The 21,775-nt window shown below is 51.1% G+C and overlaps 2 protein-coding genes across 3 annotated transcripts in view; one reads left to right on the forward strand and one right to left on the reverse strand.

The window, feature by feature from the left end:
• Positions 1–176: 176 nt before the first annotated feature.
• On the reverse strand, positions 177–3,489 carry CENATAC (centrosomal AT-AC splicing factor). Its single transcript, XM_051812373.1, has 9 exons — positions 3,030–3,489; positions 2,775–2,940; positions 2,631–2,693; positions 2,403–2,467; positions 2,145–2,250; positions 1,773–1,803; positions 1,297–1,380; positions 951–1,083; positions 177–476 (listed from the first exon to the last, which is right to left on the reverse strand). Exons 1-9 carry the CDS (start codon positions 3,317–3,319, stop codon positions 434–436), a joined length of 981 nt encoding a protein of 326 aa, XP_051668333.1. The 5' UTR covers positions 3,320–3,489; the 3' UTR covers positions 177–433.
• A 3,526-nt stretch (positions 3,490–7,015) lies between these two features.
• BCL9L (BCL9 like) overlaps positions 7,016–21,775 on the forward strand; it is a 62,705-nt gene continuing 47,945 nt past the window's right edge. Inside the window, exon 1 of one of the 2 annotated variants that reach the window (XM_051812336.1) lies at positions 7,016–7,158. The gene's annotated coding sequence lies outside the window, so the exon portion shown is untranslated. The remainder of the gene's footprint in view (positions 7,159–21,775) is intronic. The other variant, XM_051812335.1, reaches the window with a different exon arrangement.

The following is a 21,775-nucleotide window of genomic DNA, read 5'->3' on the forward strand; positions in this document are numbered from 1 at the left end:
GAAGGAACTTTTGCATCACCTACAGCAGCCAATCGTATTAAACCATGTGAAACAAAGAATGTTAGAATTAAGGAAAGCAATATAAGTTGGAATGAAAACATCTGGCACCTGGCATTAGTTGCCTGCAGAGCAAACCCTGCATTTGAAATGAGTTTCAGTTGGTCTACAAACACAGGGACATTTTAAAAAAAAACTTTATTTCTCAAAAAGTTCGTTAATGGGATGTCATGCTCCATGTCAGCGTAGGCCACTGGCAGCACTTGTTGTATAAAACAGGCTTTCTGATAATGAAGATACAGCATCTGCAGTAGCCTGTCCTTACTGGCAGGACATGTAACTGTACTGAGGTCACCTTGCCTTCAGGGGACCAAGCACAGCTACCTACAGTCCAGCTTTCCACAACAGAGCTGCATCTTTGGTGTTTTTCATCTGATCACCTTTTCTTCTTTTCCCCTGATTCAGTTCTAAACTGGTGCCTGAAAGAGAGCATAGAAGTCAGATTGCAGCAGCCTTTAGAGAGAGAGAGAATGAACACTGCCTCAAACAAGTAAGACAGTGCTGTGCACAGTGTTTTAGCATGGGAGTTCACTCAGTATTTTTATTATGTCAGTGGGCAGTAGCAGGCTCTCCAAGTAGCTGACACAGTTCTAGCACATTAAAAGTTGCCAGTGGAACAGCACCTGGGTCTGAAAGGTGAGCCAAGCAAAATGAGGCAGGTGCCTTCACGTGTGCAGCCGCTACAGCCATGACCATGCTTCACCTTGCAAGCCACCCCTTTGCTGCTTCAGGGCAAGAGTGACACTGCCTGGACTGAGCACTGCCTGACGTAACTCAAGCGACAAGACATCTTATGCTTGCTGCTACCACAGAGCCTGCTCCAGGAGTAGCTTGCATGGACGGAAACCACAAACCCTCCACTTGGCATCTACCTGTGTTGCCCTGAAGCTCACCTGGATTGCCACCTCCTGCCGTGATTCCAAACCCGCCCGAAGGAAGGAAGCCAGCTGTCGCTTGTCTGAGAGGTATGGTCAAAGTTGGCACCAACACGTTCCGCTGGGAGCTTTTTCAGCTTCTGCTTCTCCTCTGAAAAAAAAAAAATCATAGAATTGTAGAGTGGTTTGGGTTGGAAGGGAACTGGATGATCATGTGGCATGGATAGGGGCACCTTTCTCTAGACCAGGTTGCTCAAAGCCTCAAGTGTTTTGTTCAGCAAAAGTTTTTCAGTCAAATTGCTTTTAGTTCTCTAGTTTGGTAAAGTGACTGTAAGGTTAACTGAAAGGTGTGCAAGCTGCTCACTTTGTCTGAGAAATTCCTCATAGGAAGGTCCAATCTCTTGTTTGGTTCCATCCTCTTCTTCTGTTAGCCATGGAGGTTTTGCTCCTAGAAGTCACAGGGAACACTTATTTAGCCACTGAAGTTATCCTAAACTGATAGGGAAAAGCATCCCTTCTTCCCCCATCCCTCTGGTCACCCTACCAAGCAAGTAGCAAAGGAAAAGTCAAGTCTGGGTGTTGTAAGAAAAAGGAGCTGGTTTCCTCAGTTAAGGCCACAGCAGATCACACCCTAAATCTTACATTTCCCACAGCAGCAGTACTAACAGAATTTTCATAACACAGAAGTGTTTTCTTCTCCTCTAGTATGTCAAATATTGCCAGGAGAGTGAGCACCTCCTGGTTATGCTGCAACTGCTTCAAAACTGCTTTAAGTTATCCCTGTTAAATATGCAAGCCAAGAGGTAGCAACCCAGTGAGTTGTGATGCAGGTGCGATTACCTGTGTGGACATTTCCTTTTCCTTCTGTTTCCTGTTAAAAGAAACATAAAATGCTAATGAGAATCTGATGAGTATCTTTGAACAGAAGGGTATTGTGTGCCTTCCCTTCCAGAAACATGTTCTGTTGCAGAAAGACAGAGGGAAGCTGTTCTCTACTTTCTTTTAGGAGCATTTGTTTTTTTCAGGGCATATTAGTGAACATTTACTTAATGAAAGTTAAGAGTGGATAACTGAAACTGGACTAGCTGCCTGCCCAAATCCACAAAGCTGTTTTTTTCCGTGACAGGGACTGCACTCCTTGTTTTGCTTTGTGACACATGCTGTAGAACTGCAGTTAAACTGAAGTCATGCTTGTTAGCCAGTCACCCTTACCTGGTGGCCAATGAAGGTCAGAGCCTGTCCTGCTTCCATCCAGGATAAGTCAGGTCCTGTCTGCGTCCCGCTCAGGCCGGGCTGCTCTGCATCGTGAGAGGTGTCCCTGGAATAGAGGCCAGTGCTTACTGTAGTGTAGACAAGAATTTGCCAAGGATTATAAGATCCTGGTGACAACAGTGTCAACTCTGGCAGCTGCCGCGGCCTCATCGGGTGCTTTGAGTAGGAACACGTCAGCCTAAGGGAAGCAGTACTCACCGTTCAGGTCCTGCGGGGGGGCTGCAGACAGAAGGTCCTGCACAACGTTCTGCCTCTGTTTGAAGCTGAGTGCGATTCAGGAAAAAAGAAGAGTATTTCTGGTACTGAGCAAAGCCCCCACCCGGCTGCCCTCAGCCCCTCCCGAGCGCACCCGGTTCCAGTAAGGGCACGCAGTGCGATGCCCGGTCCCCGCCGGGGCGCAGCCAGGGCAGGATACAGCTCACCGACCTGGAGCGCGGCCTGCACCGTCTCCCGCTGCCGGCGCTCGGCCTCCCGGATGTCGGCCGCCATCTGCGGGGACAGCGCGGGTGAGGCGGGGCCGGGCCGCGGCGGGGGCCGGACCGGGGTCGCTGCGGGGGCGGCAGGCGGTACCTGGCGGATCCGCTCCTCCTCCCGCTGCTGGTGCTCGGCCAGCGCCCGCTCCAGCGCCCGCGCGAACTGCTCGTACTCCTCGGTCGGCACCAGGCACCGCTCCCGCAGCGCCGCCTCCGCCCGGTTCTCCCGCCAGAACCGCGCCGTCTCCCGCCGGTGCTCGGGCCTGCGCGAACCGGGACACCGTCAGCGCCGGCCGTGCCGCAGCAGCCCGGCCTGCGGCAGCGCCCACCCGCCCGGTCCCTGCCCACGCACCCGGCCAGATGCCGCAGCAGCCCGGCCTGCGGCAGCGCCAGCCCCCCGCGCCGCCCGTCCCGCCGCACGCCGCGCCCGCAGCACGGGCACCAGACGCGCCCGTCGTGCTCCGCCGGGTCGTAGGGCCGCACGGCAGAGCCCACATCGGCCGCCGCCGCCCGCGCCGCCGCCGCCGCCTCCTGCAGTCGGACCAGCGCGTCCCGCAGGCGACGGCGGTGCCCCGCGCTGTAGCGGTGCCGGCGGCCCGTGAAGGCCGTGCGGCGGCACAGCCCGCAGTAGTGCACGGCCATGGCGCGGAGCCGCGGGCGCAGGCGCGGCGGCAGAGCCAGCCCTCGGAGCGCAGCGGAGCCGCCTCAGTGCTGCCATCCAGCGCTGCGGGCCCTGCACACCGCGCTGGCAGCCGCCTGTGTCTCATGTCCGCCTGTGTCTCTGCGACCTGTATCTCATGTCCAGAGAGGGGCAGCGAAGCTGGTGAAGGGTATGGAACGCAAGTCCTGCGAGGGAGCAGCTGAGGGAGCTGGGGTTGTTCGACCTGGAGGAGGCTCAGGGATGTCCTTATCACTCTCTACAACTCCCTGAAAGGAGGTTGTAGCCACGTGGGGATCGGGCTCTTCTCCCAGGCAACCAGCAATAGGACAAGAGGATACAGTCTTAAGCTGCTCCAGGGGAGATTTAGGTTGGACATTAGGGAGAATTTCTTCACAGAAAGGGTGATTAGATGGAATGGACTGTGCAGGGAGGTGGTGGAGTCACTGTCATTGGAGGTGTTTAAGGAAAGACTGGACATGGCACTTAGTGCCACAGTCTAGTTGACATGGTAGTGCTTGGTCATAGGTTGGACTTGATGATCTTGGAGGTCTTTTGCAACCTAAATGTTTCTGTGACTGCTGCAGTGACTCAGGTGACATTAACTGTGCAGACACTCCTTGGTTTGTTCCCTTGTCAGGGAAGCTACCGTCCTAGTGTGTGCATTTGCACTTGATCACATCACTTTTAACATTGTTCCTCTATGCACTCATGGGCATGCAGGTGAAAGTAGCTCTCTCAGTCCAGTTATGTGAATTCTTCCCATTGGTTTTACAGCTGGAATGCAAAAGCCCTATTCCATGGCTTAGAATAACACCTCTCACTCAGCTAATGCGTTCTCTGCTGCTCAGCCTGTGGGCCGAGACCCTTTGTCTCAGATCAACAGTGAACAGATCAACCCACCGTTTAATCCTCTGCACCACAAGAACATTGCAAGAGGCAACAGCTTGTGTGGAGGACTTTGTGTTAGTCATAGCAGGTGCCACATGTCAAAATGCCTCTGCAACTTGAGATGTGCAGCTGGACAAAATCTTGCCTTACTGAAAGAAATTAGATTGCTCATCTTCCTCCTCTCCCCTTCTAAATTTGAGTCCTTAGGTCACAATGCTCATACTTTCCACATACAGTTCTTGGGACGCTGCCTGTGGCAGCACCTGAGAAAATAGGCTTGGTTTGAAAATACATGGTACGTGTTTCAGATGAAGGGAGCCCAAAGGAATCCTAGACCAAACAGAGGGGGGGAGGAAGAGGGAGGAAGTTGCAATTGTTACTTGGGCCATAATGTCTGCAGCATTCACGTCTATGCTATGAATGGGTGCTTGCAATACATACTCATACTATTCACCCGCTTGCCATCACTTGGGGCACAGCGGAGGTAGGTGACACGTATGGAAATAGAGCAGCTTCAAATCAAAATCCAAGCCTTGGCTTAGTACCAGCAGGAATTAGATTTCAGACTCTACATATGCTGAGCATGTTGTAGGAGGATGAAGTTATGCTCATAGCAGAGGAACACATCAGGGACTTGTTGTTCATCTGAGCAAGGAGATGAACAGAAAGAGGCTGGTTTTGGCAATTGCTGGAAAAGATTGTGCCATAATATTAGTGCCATGGTGTTAGGAGAATCTCAGCTTAAAAGGGAATTCTGTGACCCTTGCATCAAAAGTTTGGATTTGAGTTGTTTGGTTTTTTTCTGCATGATGAAAGAAAAGGGGAAGGCGCTTTTCCCCACTGCAGGCTTGCTCTGCTGGGCTTGGGGCCAAATGTTCCTGCGCTTTTTGCTGTCACTATTCTCACCCTTTGCATCTTTTGAGATGGGCTGTTGAAAAATAAGTCAAACACCAGACTAAGCTCTTCTTAAAGAGAAAACCTTCAAAGGGCAGAGAAGGATCTGGCATGCTCAGTTTTGCCCCTTCAATAGTGTGATAATTTACACTGTATCAGGGTTTGCTTAGTTCTTGTTAGGCAATCCACAAATATCAATCAGTATGTCTTTGCTTTCGCTAAATGCAAAAGACTACAGTAGCACAGCTTTTTCCACCCTTGTGTGACAAAGTTCAGTTGTTAGTGGAAACAACGTGGTCCCTGTTAGAGCCTTCAGGTGTGAGCAGGACCTACTCATCTGCTTTCCTCAAAAACCCTGTGCACCCCAATCAAAGCCCTTTTCCCTTCCTGAGACTGGAGTCTGGTATTTGACTTGGGATGTGTTGCAAACAATCTGGCTACTATAGTTTAATAATTTACCACATATCACTTGACCTGCTGCACCACAAAGTTGCTTTTCCCTTTCTACCTTGAGTCAAACTCACACAGTGGTGTGTGCATCAGCTGAGGCACGGTAGTTCATTAAGTTTATGGCTATCTACGTGCACGCTCACATAGACACCTCATCTACCTACCTAACCTTTGGTAATTCAGAAAGAATCTCACTCCAGGGGGCTAGACTGGATGCAGTTATGTTAATAATCTCAGAACAATGTGAGTATTTTGGGGACGGGGAGTAAAAGAAGTCCTGCAATAGCTAGACCTTGCTTGCAGATGAAATCTCTTGACCTGCTTGCTCTTCAGACAGGCATGGCTTTTGAAAAGCATGTGGGGCAACCTGTGAGGCACTGATAAGTAAAAGACGGAAGAATATTCAGGTGATGGACTTGCCCATGGGAAGACATGGTTCTCTGTGCCACTTAGCAGGAGATGCCCTGGGAAGAGCAGCCTGGCAGAGCTGGAGGAGGATAACTGGAGCCCATGGCTTGGCCACCAGAGGCCGTGTGAGCTGGCATTTTGCAGTGAATTCACCTGTAGCTTGCTCAGAGTCGGTGCCCCTGGAGTTGGGTGGGGGCTCTCCAGCAAAAGCTGCTACAGAGCAGCTGCAGCTGATCAGAGTTTCCTCTGCAGCTGATCAGAGTTTTCTTTTTCCCATCTTTCCCCGGGTTTCTGTGTCCTCAGAGAAGGTTGTACTGGTAACTGTGTCCTCAGAGAAGGTGTGTGAAACTGGTAAGTAACACCAGGGAAGGGGAAGAGGGTTGGGTATAACATAATATGATAGTGTTCCACCTAGAGAAGCCCTGAACAGTTGTACTTAGACCCTTCTTGAAAAAAAAGGTGTGAAAAGAGCTTGCTAATATTTCCTGCCTCTGCTGCAGCAATGGAAAGCATTCCCCCATGTGGTAATGTTTACTACCTACTGGTAGAGATTTGAGGTGCTGCCATAACAAACACAGGCAAAGCAGGAGCTGAGCCCTGTGGTCTGCCTGGTCTGTGCCATGAAGCAAGACTGGAAACAGAAGTGTTGGTTTCCAGCTTAAAGCCTAAGAATATTTTAAATAGGTATGTTTGCAACCATGAACCTTTCCATTAGGTTTAGGAAAAACCTATAAAGGCCTGTGTGTGTGAGGCCTTAATTTTGCCTTTGGCCATTCAGTTGCTGAATCCCAGTCCCATTGGTTTGTATGTGTGTATTCTGGGTGAAAGCACAGTAACCTCTGAGCTCTGCCTTGCTACCCCTGCTTTCCCAGGGAAAAGGGATTTTGGTCAGACTGATAGAGCCAATTTGTGACATAAAATGTAAATCTGTCAATCTGTAATTATGCCTTGTGGTTTTTCCAGGGGCTCATGCTTGTATCCTAAAGCCATCTCATTTTTTGCCCCCTCTTCTAGCTTTAGAAGGTGGAACAGAAGATAGAAGAGAACCTGTTGTCACATGCAGAAGGCCAAAGCACCCAGCATCTTTGCATCATAAAGGAAGCTGGAAACATAGAGAGGTGACAAGCTGGAGGTGTCTTGGCTCAGAACATCTGGATTCTTCAAAGTCAGCTCTTTCCAGGTGAGTGTTACCTGCACAGAAGCCAATTAATGGGATAGTTTAACTGAAAATCGGTCTCACCTACTCCCACACACCTTGTAAGCACAATAACTAGAGAGAAGTTTTGTAAGGCTGCAAGTTGAGGTCAGGGGCAAGTGCAGTTCTTGTTCCTTGCTGATTCCCATTTCCTGGCATTTCAGATTAAAACTGACTGTTTGCAAATCACGAGAAAAGATATTTCAAACTCAAGGCATAACTACAGGTGTGGTCAATTGCTTCTCAGGGTGTCTGACTTTTGTGTAAGGTGTAGGCAGATGCCTTCAGCCAGGCTTATGGCTTCATGTGAATTTGCTCTGTGGAGTCTTCTTAGCAAGCCAGAGACACTGCATTTGCTCCTGTTTCTGAAAGATGTTGGATGCAAGCTTGCTCTCTCCCCTGAAGATAGGGCAGCTCTATAACTTGCTTTCTGACTCAGAGTTGTTACTTGAGTTTGGCTCGATGGCTGTGGCATTCTTCAGAGTTTGAAAGCTTTGAATTTGTACAGAGTGACTTCTGCTTGTCTATGGTGACATCGGGATATCAAGGATATCATCTCTTGTCTTTGCTTTGCCCTGCTGATGGTGTTTTTTTGGAAACAAACTCATTGGACTTTGTGGGAACCCTTGTGGATACTGGTCATGCCAATCAAGTCTGGGGTTTAGATATACTTTTTTACTGTAGTAGAATAGAGATTAATTTCCAATTAAGTAATTAGTCTTTTTTCCCCTCTTCCTAGTACAGGGTATACAGTAGGTGGCTTATCCTTGCACAGGGCCATTCCTGCTATCTTAGTATTGCTTCAGTTCCCCGTGCTGCAGAGTGGCTGATGGTGTGACTGTAATATAGAAAGAGCTCTCAGGATTTGCATGGGCTGGGGTTAAAAACAGTCCTTTCTGTTAGAGAGGCAACGGGGAAAGCATGGGTGGGCTTGAAGATAGGGAACATGAGACAGGAAGAAGGCTGTGACTGGTGAGAGATGGTCACTTCATTGGCATGGAACCAGGGGCTGTATCAGTGTGCCTGGTTATTCCTGCAGATGCCTGGTGTGTCCCTGGTACTACCTATAGTACTACCTATAGTACCAGTATCAACATAGCTGTTCATAGCCTCCTTGGGATATGAGAACACCACACATATACTTGATGAGCATCACAGCCTTTTTTATTAGCCATATTCTCTTCTCTCTCAGTGGATACACTATTTTTCTGGCAGGGGAAAGGCGGCCTCTTACCCCCCACGTCCTCAAATTCTGTGAAGTTGCAGTAAAAGAGCTGAACTCGGGTCTCTGCCCCTCCTCCCTGATTTTTAAAACCACATCAAAGGTGAGCTGGAGGACGATTGAAGCAACTGGTTCTGCCGGGCTTGCCGCCACTCACCTTTCGTGCCTCTCCCCTGCGGAACAAAGCACGGCATTTCCCTTTGATTTCCCCCTTTGAACACCATAGGGGACAGAGTCTGAAACGGCCTGTGACTTTTTTGGTGTCTCTGCTCCGGTGCCTTCTTGAAACATTGGGCGGATCAGGACAGGACTCCAGGGAGGGGACTTGGCTGGTGGCTAAGTTGGCTGTCTGTGCAGGCTGGCCGATGGGATGCTCCATCCCTCCTGGGTGTCACAACCGGCATCGCCCAGGTTTGCAGAGAGGGTGAGGTGCTGTGCACAGCGAGGGGAGAAAGGAGCTACAGGCTGTCTGTGAGTCGATGGCTTTGACTGACATACGCAGGGGTTCCAGAGCCCAGCCTGGCTGCCCCTGGCTGGCAGTACGTGTTGCCCGAGGGAGGGGTCTGACCCGTTCGCCATTTCTTTCTCCCAAGAGGAGATGGCACACAGCGAAGCCAGTGCGTGCTGCCAAGTCTCCTCCCACTGGGGAGGAGAAAAGCAGCGAGTGCTGCAGCCAGTGCCCAAGGCACAGTCTGCTCGCCGTCTTTGAAAGGGATGCCTCGTCCTGTGTCACAAGTGCGGGGCTGGATGCAGGGGAGGGGAGGAAAGCAGGGCTTGTTTTTGCAATATGAGCTTCCAGACCTCCTTCTGTGCCATCAGGACCTGAGAGGTTTGCAAAGCTTTAAGACATAGGGCTGTCATGTGCAAACAGGCAGTAATGCAGGCCATCCCTGCATCATGTGAGGGTGATGAAGACCACCTAGTACTGAATCAATAGCCCCAACTCAGTGTCCCGGAGCTCTCTTGTCAAAATGCAAACAGAACTTGTCTCTGCTCAGTTTGTGAGATGACAGGATCGTGCCGTGCAGCTGCACAGCACGTGTGGTATTTAGTGCAGGTGCTGCAGGTCATGGCTGCAATTCTTGGAAACAGTGGGACACTGACTTGAGCAGGGAGCAGTGGTAGTAAGGCAGTAGGAATTGGTGACGTTGAAGGAAGTACCAGATGACAGTCTTGGGTTAAGGTGAATGTATTTGATCTCTGTTATTCTGGTGAAACTCTCCATACCACATATAGGTGGTGTCACTTTTATATGTGTTGTGAAGCTGCAGAATCGAAAGGAAACCTCCTTTGCCTGCTGGTTCAGAGCCAGGTTGGATGCCTATACACGGCTGCTTATGTGACAGTGCCGAAAATGCAAATACATTTGTGTTTGTATGTGTTTCACTTCTTAGCCCCCAGGTGCAAGAATTGATGCTGGAATCACACTCAGCTGCTTGTAGCAGGATGACCTATGTGTTGGGGCATAAGCCTCTGCATAAGACCACTCTGTGAGATTCAGACTTGCTTGTCCTGCTAGTGCAGAGTCACTGAGATTGGGAGGACCATGTCAGTGAAAGTTTAGTCTGAGAAAAAACCTTCTCTTAGTACTACCGCTTAAAACAGGGATATTGTATCTTTAAGGCACCCCCTTCTTATTTCCTTAATACCTCGAGGCCTCAGAGTGATTCTGGAGGAGAGGATGAGTGCAGGAGTTTAAGGCATCTTTCTCTGCCCTGCTGCACTGCTCACTTGCTGCTCCGAAGGCTGTGCTTTGCTATTTCCATGGAAACCATTAGTTGCTAAGCGACCGGAGCATCATCTGTGCTGAGCCCTCGCATCTAATTATCCCATCACGGTGGCTGAGAGGAGCTTGGGGGGGATTAACTCCTCTACCATGGCAGATCCGTTGACAACAATTTAGTCACATTTAAAGGGGCATCATCTCCCTTCTGCCACACTTATCAACACTCTCTTGCTTGGGCAATTAGCTTGGCTTTCTTGCACTGTGTGACTGTGAGGAGGAATAGAGTTTTCTACAAGCAGCAGACACACTATCTGTGCTCATGGTATGCTTGCTGCCCTTGCATGGAGCTCTGCTGGGAGCTCTTCTTTCTGTCCAAATTATGCATGATGCACTTAGCTGTACATTTGGATCATGCAGTCCTTGCCTTGTGGACTGTGTCTGGGCCATACTTATAGTCATTTCTGTTGTGATAACCTTGATGCTGCCCTTATTGCCTCTGTCCCAAGAACCTGATGTCATGTCTTCTCTGTATCTGGGGTATTGCTGATTCTTTAGAATTTGACAATGGAAGAAGTGGGGAGCTTGCTGTCTTCTGTCTGTCTGCAAACTAAAGCAAACATGGCATAGTTTGGTATTCAGTTTGGTATTACCTTACTGTTTGCTGCTGGGAGGGATAAAGATTGTCTTTGAGGAGCGCTGAAAGTAGGAGGGGTCAAGTAACAACTAAGGAAAAACCTCATTTCCTGGACCTCTGTGAGTTGACAAAGCCACCAGCTGCCTGGTGAATTTTGCACATTCAGATAAAATAGTCAATCTGAGAGCTAATTCTGATTTTGAGTTTGCAAACACAGGGTCGATGGCAGTGCAGGACTCAGTGTACCTGCCATGGCAGAATGTATCCGAGTGGGGTTTCCAGACTTGTGAGGAGAGTGATGGTGGTTTGAGTGACCTGTAGACAAATGCCAGAGTTTCATGGAAACCTGATTGCACCAGGTCCATGCTTGGGTAAATTGTATCAGCTTCTTGCCTGCTCCCATCAGAATGTATAGGGACTGATTCCTCGGTTTTCGCTTTTTCCTTGGAAATAGTTGTTTTGTGATTTACTAAGGTGATTGCTTTTCTAGTGGCTGAATCAGTGAGAATGGGGGGGTTTATTAGAAAGTTTTCCTTGTTTTTTTACTGCCTAAGTCTGTGAGCCAGCTGAGTGTTATTGCAAAGCTCCCTAGCAGTGTTTGCTATGCCTTGTATAGACAGTGAGGATACAGCTTCAGCAGAAGGGTGGCCCATCCTTACCTTTGAAAACAAAAGAATCCCTAATACCTCCCAAACTGACTTTTTTCCTGTGTGCTCCCTTGAATTGTAACGTCTTTCGCTGAAGCCAAAACCTTCAGGCACTATCCAGCCCTGGCAATATGTCATGCCAACCTGTTAGCACTGCTTCCACCCCTCTCCATTGGCACAGGACCAGAGCACGTGGCTCTTCAAGGGCTGAATGGCCGGGGGCTATGTGGGATGGGCTAACTTGGGAAGATGGAGCGGGTGCCCCCCCTCACTCTCAGGGTACACAGATGATGGTGATTATTATTAAGAGCTCTCGTAATGATCTCGAGGAGGGGCAAGTTCAGGAGAGAGACATATTTTGTCATGAAAATAGGAAATGTAATTAAAGTCCACATGTTAATTAAGAGATGGAGGGGAGAAATAGATGGATTTCTGCCCGAAGTCTCATTGGCATCATCAGTTGGGCACTTTGCATAAAACTAATCAAGAAGGAAGAAAGGCTTTGGAGGAGAGGCATGAAAGAGGGAAGTTTTGCACAGAGGTTCCTGTGGCTTTGAGTGGAGTGCAGTGTCAAGGAAAAGCTTTGTTTTCCCTGGCCAAGGCCGGGAAACTGAAAAGAGGAACGGTATCCACATCCTTTTGCATTTGGTTCCTTGGTGTAAATTGGCTGTGTCGAGGCTCAGGAAGAGATAGTCCAGGCCTGATGGCCCACGAGTGTTTCTCTCTGGCCTGCCTAGGCACCTCCCTCTTCCCTGCATGGGGATTTTCAGTCCTTGGAGCGTCAGACCAGTGCACTCACCCTCTGAAAAGAGGTGCATGTGAGAGAGTTCCTGAGCTCCTGTTGCCCCATCAGCAGTGGGTGTTCTGGCCAAGCACAAGTCTAGGGCAGCTTCTGGGACAGCAAGTGAGGATATCCCACAACATCGTGCAGATCAGGGCAGCTGCAACCTGCCCCTCTGGAAATGTGTAAGATGTCTAATCAGGTGCAGGTCCCTGGTGGTTTCAGGTGCTCTAATAAGGAGTTTTATGCTTGCTTTTTTTCTCTCAGGTCAGGAGTCAATGAGATTACAGCTCTGCTGCTCTGACAGGGCAGGTACAGTGGGAGAACCTCACAGATTTGGGTCTCAGACTTTTGCCACATAGGACAGAACTGTGGAAACACGTTTGGAAATTACATCTTCCCTCTTTGTAGCGGGGACTAATGTATTTAACAAGGGGATCCTCCCCTCCATCAGCTGTGCCAGAACCCCATTACCACAGTTTGGAAAAAGGAGCTGCTTTCTACATGTGCCTCGTGTGAAGCTAAAGCAACGTATGGGAAGTGGGGTGAAAATGAGTAGAGGAGGTGTGACTGTAGGGGAGTGTGATGCACCTGCCTATGAGAGTGTACTGCAGAATTTGAATGCATCTGTGAGGAAAGAGGATAGTGGTCCATGTGTGTCTGATGCTGTTTGGGGGAGTAGAGGATAACTCTACTTCTTTGCAAAAGTGAGAAGAAGTTTGTCTGCATGCAGAAATTAAAGGAACTGCTCAAAATGTAATTTGCTGTGTGTTAGGGACTCACAGGGATCAGGGCAAGAAAGTGTGCAAGCTTCTGACTCACACACAATGTCCCAGAGTCAGGAAGGAGTAATCTAAAAGCTGCTTGAGCCATGTTCTGCATGTTAATGAGGGAGGCAGTGCTCACAAAAATGCTGCAGCCCAGCTCCTGCTGCCCAGCTTTGCCACCAGTGTAGCTGCTTCCCTGAAAAGAGCAAAAGGGCTTGTGCTGGCAGAGAGTGCATGAGGACTTGTGCAGAATGGTTAGCATGCCTCCTCACGCCATCCAAAGCCAGGTGGGATGCTCCTTTTGTACCCATGGGTTTCTCAGTGGAGAGCAGCACCCCTCTACTCGAGTAGAGCATAGCATTAGGCAGAACCAGGGCAAAACTTGAGGAAGAGTGATGCAGCTCTTGTCTGTCAAGCACAATGAATTTGATTTGTAGGATTGTCTGTGTCTTTCCCGGTGGATGAACACTGTGCTGGAACAGCAACGACACAGCACCATTGCACAGTAGCTGGGACAAAGAAATTAAAGTGAGGGAGTTTTGGAAGATAGAAAGTCACTGCTGAAGTTGGAATTTGGCCAGAACACTGAGTTGAGCAGCCAGACTTCCTGAAAATGTTGAGGGATTTGTAGTGGCTTGTTCGAAGTATGGCGCTCAAAGTATTGCGGTTCCTTCCACGTGGCTGGCTGGGTGGGAGGTTTCCCAGCTATTGCATGGCCAGCAGTGTTTGCAGTTTGCTCCCTGACCTAGAAGTGGAACTGTGGAATGTCTCGCTCTATCCACTGGGCTATATGGCATCCATGCTCTTCCTTTTCACTCTTGTGCTCTCTATTTTGCTTTTCTTTTAATTCCTTTCAGCATCTTGGGGCTTAAAGCACTTCCAAGAAGAATTGACATTAGGAGAGCAGCAGCTGAGGAAGCTTGCCAAATGCTCTACATTGGCTGACAGCTCTTCTCAAAAGCAGATGGTTACTAATTGAAGGGACTCAAGTATGGAGGCTGCATTGGCCTTTCTATTTGTTTTTCCTTCCTCTGATGAAAAGATTTTGTGAACTTGGAGGAATATCATATTCCTATCTTCCCTGGGAAGTCCTGTTCTAGTGCTTGTAGTCCGTGGTGATCCCAGTGCTATTTGCTGGGTGCAGGATCTTTCTAAGGAAGCAGGCTCACTGTTTGCTCTAAGCCCAAGGTAGCTGCCATGGGAGGTAGAACAGAAATGCAGCTTTAAAAAGAAAACACAAAGTGGGAGACGAAAATGAAATATTGGGAAGAGCTCTTCTTGGAGATCTTTGTCTGGACCTTTCCTTGAAGCCTTGTATTGTCAGTAGAAACAAGCCTGATATCGTGCCACCCTTTTGACTCTTGCCATCCTCGGGGAACTTGTTCCTCAGCCTGCTGCACTTTTCACACAGAGGAATCTTTTATATGGCCGCTCTTGGGCCATCTGCATGCCCATGGGCTGCTCCATGTGGCTTTTCTCCGTGGTACTGGGAAGTGGATGGCTGGAAAGATGAAAGGCAAACACAGCATGTTTCTCTCTTTATTTTCAAGAACATTTGGTTTCTAGAGCCAATCTTAACAGATGCACTGTCAACGCTTAGCGGTTCAACCTCTTGTGGAAGAACTGGGTATGAGGAAAACTGCATTGGCAGTAACAAACACCTCCCACTCAAATTCATGTTCATGAAAAGTGTAGCAGCTTTGTCTCAATTAAATTCCAGAGCTGTGGTCCTCCATTGCTCAAAGTTTGCTCCTCCCCTCTGCCACTGCCCCTTCCTCCTTCAAATGCAATCTCTTGCCCAATTTAAGTGAATATGGCACAGTTACTTAAGGAACAAAGAAGCAAACAAATGACAATTCTTTAAAAGGTAGCATTGCAATTGTTTGCAACTTCTTGTGCACACTCTTAACCTGTGGGGCCAAAGCACGAATTTTCTGGACAAAGAAAAAGGCAACAAGAAGGTGACATTGAAGAGCCTGGAGCAGCATCTCCTGCCTGTCTCTCAACCACACCACAGTCACCACACCAGCTTTCCTGCAGAAACAGGCAGGAAATCTCTCAGCTACAAGGAAGAGCACAGTATGTACCACTTTGGTGCTGGCTTCCCAAGCTGACAGAGACAAGAGAGGCCCTTGGGGCAAGCAGGCAGTCTCATAGACTCACCGTGTCCAGAACTCCTTTTCATAGGTGTGGATGAAGAAAAGACCAAGCTAAAGACCACATGAGCTTAATTACTTCATCTAGTACCTAACAGTCTTGCCGTATTTCCCCAATTCCTCCCTCTAACCACTGCCTTTATCCCAGTTATCAGAAGCCTTGCAACTTCCCCATCCTCTGACAACCACAGCATCTTGTCCAAGATGGAAAAGGGGAAAGAGACAGGGGAAAAAGGGGGAAAAGGGAAAAAAGAGTTTTTCCGGAAGCCAGTGAATAGCAACTGTGAACATAGTTCCCATGGTAACAGCAGGATCCAGGGGAAGAAAAGAGAATGTAAATCGGATTATTAGAGGGATGAACGGGGAGGAACAAACCAACCAGTTGCATCTGCCAGCCCAGCCAGGCCACTCAAACACCACCTACACCGTGTGCCCAAGTGCCAAATCCTCTTCTCACCTTAACACCTTCTCACCTTCACCCTACTCCAGAACCACCCAGGGAGGCAAGGTCCCCACAGCACAACAGAGCTCCTGAAGGAGTCCTGCCTCCCCACACCCCCAGCTCAGAACCTTTCCCTGGAGTGGAACAGTCTCTCTATAATTAATGAAATATATTACTTTCACTGTCTGACATCTTAACCATAAATGAGGAGGAGGCTCAAAAATGTCCTGAACATTAAAAAAAAAAAAAGAGAAGTAACTTGTGAGGCCCAAGACTTATGTTACTTCACCCACAGGGGAGAGTACTCCACCATGACATTCCAGCAAGGACTTGCACTCTGTGGAGCAAATACAGTGAAATCAAGGCAGCTTTCAGTAATGCCAGAAGAAGCACAGCCACTGCAGCATCAGATGGACTTAAACCAGCAAATACAACAGCAGCAGAGCCTGTTCCAAGCAGGGCTCCCAGGCTTGGGAACAATCTTCCCAGTCTGAGAAAGGACTTCAGCATCTGAGCTGCTTGGTAGACCCAACTCTTGTAAGCTGCTCCCTGTAGACTCTGATGATGCTTCCCAGCCTGGAAAGGGTCAAGGCTCAAAAACACCTCTTGGGGTTTTGCTACTTCTTTTCATCTCTGTTATATTTCCTCAAAGACAGAGATCAGCTGTCTGGATCTGGCTTGACCTCACAGCAGAGCCCATGGTCACATTCTGCAGCACAGATTGTCTGTCCTCAGAGGGACACACAGATTTGCTGTGCTGTGCTGGAATTCTTTTGGAGGCAGAATTTTTTCAGAGAAAGGATGATTAGACTTGAAAAGGTGACTGGACTGCCCAGGGAGGTGGTGGAGTCACTGTCCCTGGAGGTGTTTAAGGAAAGACTGAACGTGGCACTTAGTGTCATGGTCTAGTTGATATGGTGGTGTTCATAGGTTGAACTCAATGATCTCAGAGGTCTTTTCCAATCTAATTGATTCTGTGATTCTGTGGTTGAGGTACCAGCTGTACACCACTGCTGCTGGCAGGTGTGGTGGGTTTGTATATCCTCGTATTCTAGCCCGGAGATAAGGGTGTATTGCATGCTGCAGAAATCCATTTCCTTGCTTCTGCGCCTGGATGTTAAAGCTCTGTTTGGCATTTGTCGCTGGAGCCACGGTCTATCCTTTTCCTCTTAATCAAAACATCCCCTTCTGCTCTGCATAAGCTGCTGTTCTGTCATGCACAGCCCCGGAGATGCCTGCATCTCCTTTGCATCCTCTGAGGGAGGGAGGAAGGGATGTAGTAGGAGAAATATGACAGTAGGGGAAATACAATAAGGCAACGTGTTTTCTGGTGTTACCGACCCCGCCCGCGCCCGCCAGGTGGCGCCACTGGGCCCCGGCGCGTCCTGCGGGAGGGCCCCGGGAGGGTCCCGCTGCCCACGAGGGATCCGCGAGGGATCCCAGGGCTGGAGCAGCCCGTCCTCTGTGCACGGGCGGCAGGTACTAGCAGGGCTGTTCAGTTAAACACTGACACTGGAGAGGAGGAGCGTGGGGAGAGGCAGCCAGCCTCCAGCACCCAGCTCACCGCGCTGGGCACTGTGGCAAAGGCAGGCTGGGGTTTGAGAGTGCCTCTTGAGTCTGTAGGGGTGGATGCAGAGTTTGTATGGAGAGCATACACCAAGATGCTCATGACTGTCTTAGGAACAGCGACTGCATGTGGGAAGGGGGGTTTCAAGTGGTAGTCCAAGCTACCACCAGCACAAGTTCTTGTCATGCTGGCAGATGACATAAGGCAGCAGCTTGCTAACTTTTCCTGTTATGACCCAGTTTACAGAGGGGTGATTTCAAGTGACCCCCAAATACTAATAGAGACATTGAATAAAATTGAATTTGTGTCAGGCCTGTGACCTTTCTGAAAACTCTCCTGATCTCTGCTCTGCAACTTGCTGACACAGGCTCATGTGTTTGCAGTGACCAAGCTTCCAGCAGTCCTCTGGAGATGAAGGCACTGAGTAAATAAATCAAAGGGAGAGATTACTCCGTTCCCAGTTCTGCCTTGCCCTAAGACTGGAGTAGTGGTGACAGCAAAAGCTGTTCTTGCACCTTCCTTGACTATCTCTTTATGCCCTGGTACTATGCACCACAGATTGGATGGTGCTTGCTCTACAGCATAGATCCAGGGCTGGCGTCCGTGTGCTCTGTTCCTACTGTTTGAGGTCGCACAGGCTCGTGCGTGCCTGCAGAACGCGTGTCTGCCCCGGCACAGTCGCCAACACCCATCCTGGGCAAATCTGCGCAAAGATTTTGCCCGTCCGCGATGTGCGTTTGCCCACGCACGTGTGCACGGTGTGTGTGCTGTGCACGCCGAGGCTGCCAGGGGGCCCTGCCGTGCCAGGGCCCCGGGCTGGCGGAGCGGACACGGAGCTCCGGTAGCCGCCGGCCTGTTCCATCAGACCCGAGACTCCTCGCTGCCCGCGCGGCTGGCGGGGGTGCCCAGGGTGGGAGATCCTGGCGCTGGGCGGGGAGCCCCGCAGCCCTGCCGAGACCCCCGGCTCCCGCCCGCCCGGGTTCTGGGCGAGGGCTCTGCGTGCTTTGTGTCGCCGCGGCCGCGGAGCCAGTCCCGCTGCTCAGTGTTTCCAGACCCGCACTCGGCGGAAGGCGCCGTATCAGGATAAGAGTCCCCGCCGCCACCACCCGCCCGCTCCTGCCAGCCCGACCCCGGGGGCGGTGGGAGGCGCCGACTCCGCCGATGGCCTCATTTATCACGCTGTGGCTTTGCTAAACGATTTAACCCTTCGCGCCCCCTCCGCGGGCGCTGCCGGCAGCGCCCGCGGTGCCCAGCCCCGCAGGCTGCCCGCTGGGCTCTGGCTCTCCTGGCCCTACCGGGTGGCAGGGACAGCAGCTCCTTCGCAGCTCCAGCGCCAGTAAACCTTAGCCTTTTCTCGGTTTGCTCCTTGGCAGGGCCTGCCCTGGACAGTAGCAGTGTGCCGAGACCAGGGACAGCCACGCCAGGGCCCCGTGCAGAGCAGTCCAAATGCATCTAGAGCAGGTAGCAAAGGCCACCTGAGGCCAGGCACTTGTGGTAGGAGTGAAGCTCATCTCCCATGCCAGGATTCCAGGAGCATCAGGACTAGTGGACCTGGGATGACTTCCCCAGGACTGTAGTGAGTGTTGGAAGGATAAGACTGGTGCTAGGGCATACAGGGGTCACAAGAAGGGAAGAAGACTGGAAGAGCTGCATTGTGTCTGCGCCCGTACAGGCATCATAAGTGCATCAGGCATTGCAGCAATAGCAGGGCATCCAGGATCCCAAGTCTCAGAGTCTTTGTAATCCTGGAACCGTGTCAGGAGTTTGTCTTTGCTAGATGAGGGTCTGTCAGCTGTGCTATGGCTGCAGCAGCATATTTTCATTTGGAAAGAGAATGTCTCAGTTTGATTAAATTCTCCCTCGGTACCCCAGCACAGGCTGTGTTTTGCCTTTAGTATTGCAGCAAAGGAAAATCCCAGTGTATGGAGGGGGGGCAGTGCCCAGCTGTGGCATGAGGATGCTGAGCAGGAGACTCTGGCTGGCTGGCTGGCTGGCTGGCTGGCTGCATCGCTTCATGTGTTGCCTTTGCACCTGCCAGTTTCTTCTGGCTGCAGTGGGTGAACAGTCTTGGTCTGCTGGAGATGTGATGGTTAATAAGGAAATGGACTAATTAGGCAATGGGCTGGGATCCCATTTGAAAGGAGAATCCAAACTGTCCAGGTCCATCTAGCCAAGAGCACAGGCTGCCTAGGCAGCTGCAGAGGTGGCAGAGGTAGCACAGACTCCTTGCAGCAGCCTGCTGCTGGCGGCTGCCCTGCTAAAACTCCAACGAGCATGAAATGAGGGAACCCATTCTTCCCCAGCTGGCTGCAGGGCTGGGCACAGACCTGGGACCTCTCGTGGGTTGGCTTTTTTCCCCTTTCCCTGAGCGATGGCTTTGTGATACCATCAAAACAGAAGTGGGATTGAGACCTTGCAACACAGTCCAAGGGAGATGGAGGAACATCAGGGACTCATGAGGCTGTGGGATAGAATCTGTGTCAGTGTCTGAGGGGAAGAAGGTGGCACTGTGACCAGGAGTATGCATAGGGATGGGCAGGACTGAGGGGAGCGTGGGAAGAGATGAAAAGATGTTTTTAGGCCAGAGTCTACCTTAGAAGCAGTAACATAGCCTCTTCCATCTTCTTGCTGGACCTTTGCCTTTCTGGGAGAACACAGGATGTGTGCCAGGTCTGTGGATTTAATGCTGGACCTAACACCAGGTCTGTAACTACATAGATCAGCAGAGAGCTGCTCCTAAAATGGCATTTCACAATCCCAGACTCGTCTCCTTTGGCCCAATTCATCTGGGCTTTTCCATCTCTAGGGCCTCTGCTGCAGATTGGTCTGGGACTGGAGTGACCCACTGGGAAATGCTTTGCAGCTCCAGCTAACTGTGAGTCTCATCGTTAATTCCAGTATATTTAATTGGACCTAATTAATCATATTCATAAGTATAATGAGGGCCTTGCTCACAGGGGTCTTGTGAAGGTCTGAGCTTGGGGGCTGGTATTCTGGAGAGTCAATGGCATTGAACAAGTCCCGGAGCCTTGGAGATGGCTTGGGACAGGCTTCTGTGTACTCCACATGTCCTCACCGGCAAAAGCAAGACAGGACAAATCCGATCATTCTGACCCTGTAACCCAGTATTCTCTGCATCCCAAAGAGGTAGAATGTGTCAGGAGCTTCTGGGTGGCTGGTCCCAGTTCTTCCCAGGGAAGGCTGGAGTCACTGTCACAGATGGCTCCCTCTTGGTCCTTGACTAGTTTGGAAGGGAGACTCTTGTTTGTTTTGTGTGTTGTGTGTATGTTTTGTGGCCCAAAGGCATGAAAACCCCATGCAAGCGAGGGACGCGTAACAGCCAGTCTGGGCATCTTGGCTAGGGGCTTGCTAAGTGCTGCTGTACCAGGCAGCTCCTGGGATGAGCTGTTGCCGTGGTGGTGGTGGTGGTGGTATTGGCAGAGAGAGGCTTTGAGGAGCTCCAAGGACTCTGCTTCACTGTCTCCTCCCTTCTCTGTCTCTCCTAGTGTGGGTGTAATGATAGAGGAGGGAAGGGGAGACTGGAAGTCGGAGTCAAGTGCAGGGAGAGCAGCTAGCCCAGAAGATGTTAATTAAAGACAGGCTCAGTGCTGAGCCGGCAGCAACTGGTCCTCCTGCTGACCTTTCCCAGTCTCGCTTTGCCACTTTCATGTGCACAGGCTGGGAGAGATGAGAGGGGCTGTGATGTAGAAAGCCCAGGAGGTTGCAGGGAGGGAGAGGCAACCAGAGGACCTGGAGGACGGGTGGCTCTGTGTGTCCCTTCTGCACCACATCTGGCTGGAGGGAAGGAGCTCCCTGTCTGCCACCGAGCTGTCGTACCAGACAGTGGTGGCTAGGCACTGTATTTACTGCGCCTGTGCATGCCATCTGCAGGGACATGAGCCCAGTGCTGCTACTGGGGAGGATGAAAGTGGGAAAATATGTCACTGCTTGCTGATGAGGCACTTGGGAGCTCACCAGAGAGGCAGGGAGATGTATGGCCTCACCACTCCCCTGGAGGGGTACATTCCCCTTGGGTGGCTGGTGTAAGCAAATGATGCTCGATGCAAAGGGGTCCCTAGTGCCTGCCCACTCATGCAGTCTGCGGTTTCCCAAGGGAAAACCCAGATCATCCGCAACCCGTCCCTTCCGTCTTCTTCGGCCTCGGGTGCTTTCCACAGGCATTTCTGCAAACGAGAGATCAAAGAGGCGCCTGCACACATCGATGTTGCGTCCTTCCGTTGGGGTTGGAAGTAGCCGGCGCTTCTGCCTGGCCGCCGCCGCCACTCTTGCTGGGCCCCGCCGCAGCAGCGTCTGCCCGTGGGGGACGAGGGTGGGGGGGCTCCGCCTCCAGCCCCTCTTGCCCGCCGGTGGGGTCCCGGTACCGCCGGTACCGCCAGTGCCGGGAGCTCGCCCCGCGCCCCGGCAGGGGGCGCTGCCGCGCGCCGCCCCGGCTCTGGTGGGGTGACACCCCCGTCCCCATGGCCGTCCCCATGGCCGTCCCCATGGCCGTCCCCATGGCCGTCCCCATGGCCGTCCCCACCGCCCCTGCTCCCGGGGCAGCCCGGCTCCTCCGCCCCGGCCCGGGCGCTGCGTGTGCGAGCAGAGGGGCCAGGGTGTGTTAATTTTCAACCGCGGCCGCTGCCTCCCGCCAGCGGAGCTT

The sequence above is a fragment of the Manacus candei genome, unplaced genomic scaffold (genome assembly GCF_025592945.1).
Source record: "Manacus candei isolate 608988 ecotype Guabito, Panama unplaced genomic scaffold, ASM2559294v1 h1tg000086l, whole genome shotgun sequence".
NCBI classification, from domain to species: domain Eukaryota; kingdom Metazoa; phylum Chordata; class Aves; order Passeriformes; family Pipridae; genus Manacus; species Manacus candei.

Coding starts and splice junctions, on each gene's coding strand:
- CENATAC (XM_051812373.1), bottom strand. CDS start 3,319: ATGGCCGTGCACTACTGCGGGCTGTGCCGCCGCACGGCCTTCACGGGC. Junction 1,084..1,296: donor TGAGGAATTTCTCAGACAAA/GTGAGCAGCTTG, acceptor TTTTTTTTTCAG/AGGAGAAGCAGAAGCTGAAA. Junction 477..950: donor GGCAGGAGGTGGCAATCCAG/GTGAGCTTCAGG, acceptor GCTCTCTTTCAG/GCACCAGTTTAGAACTGAAT.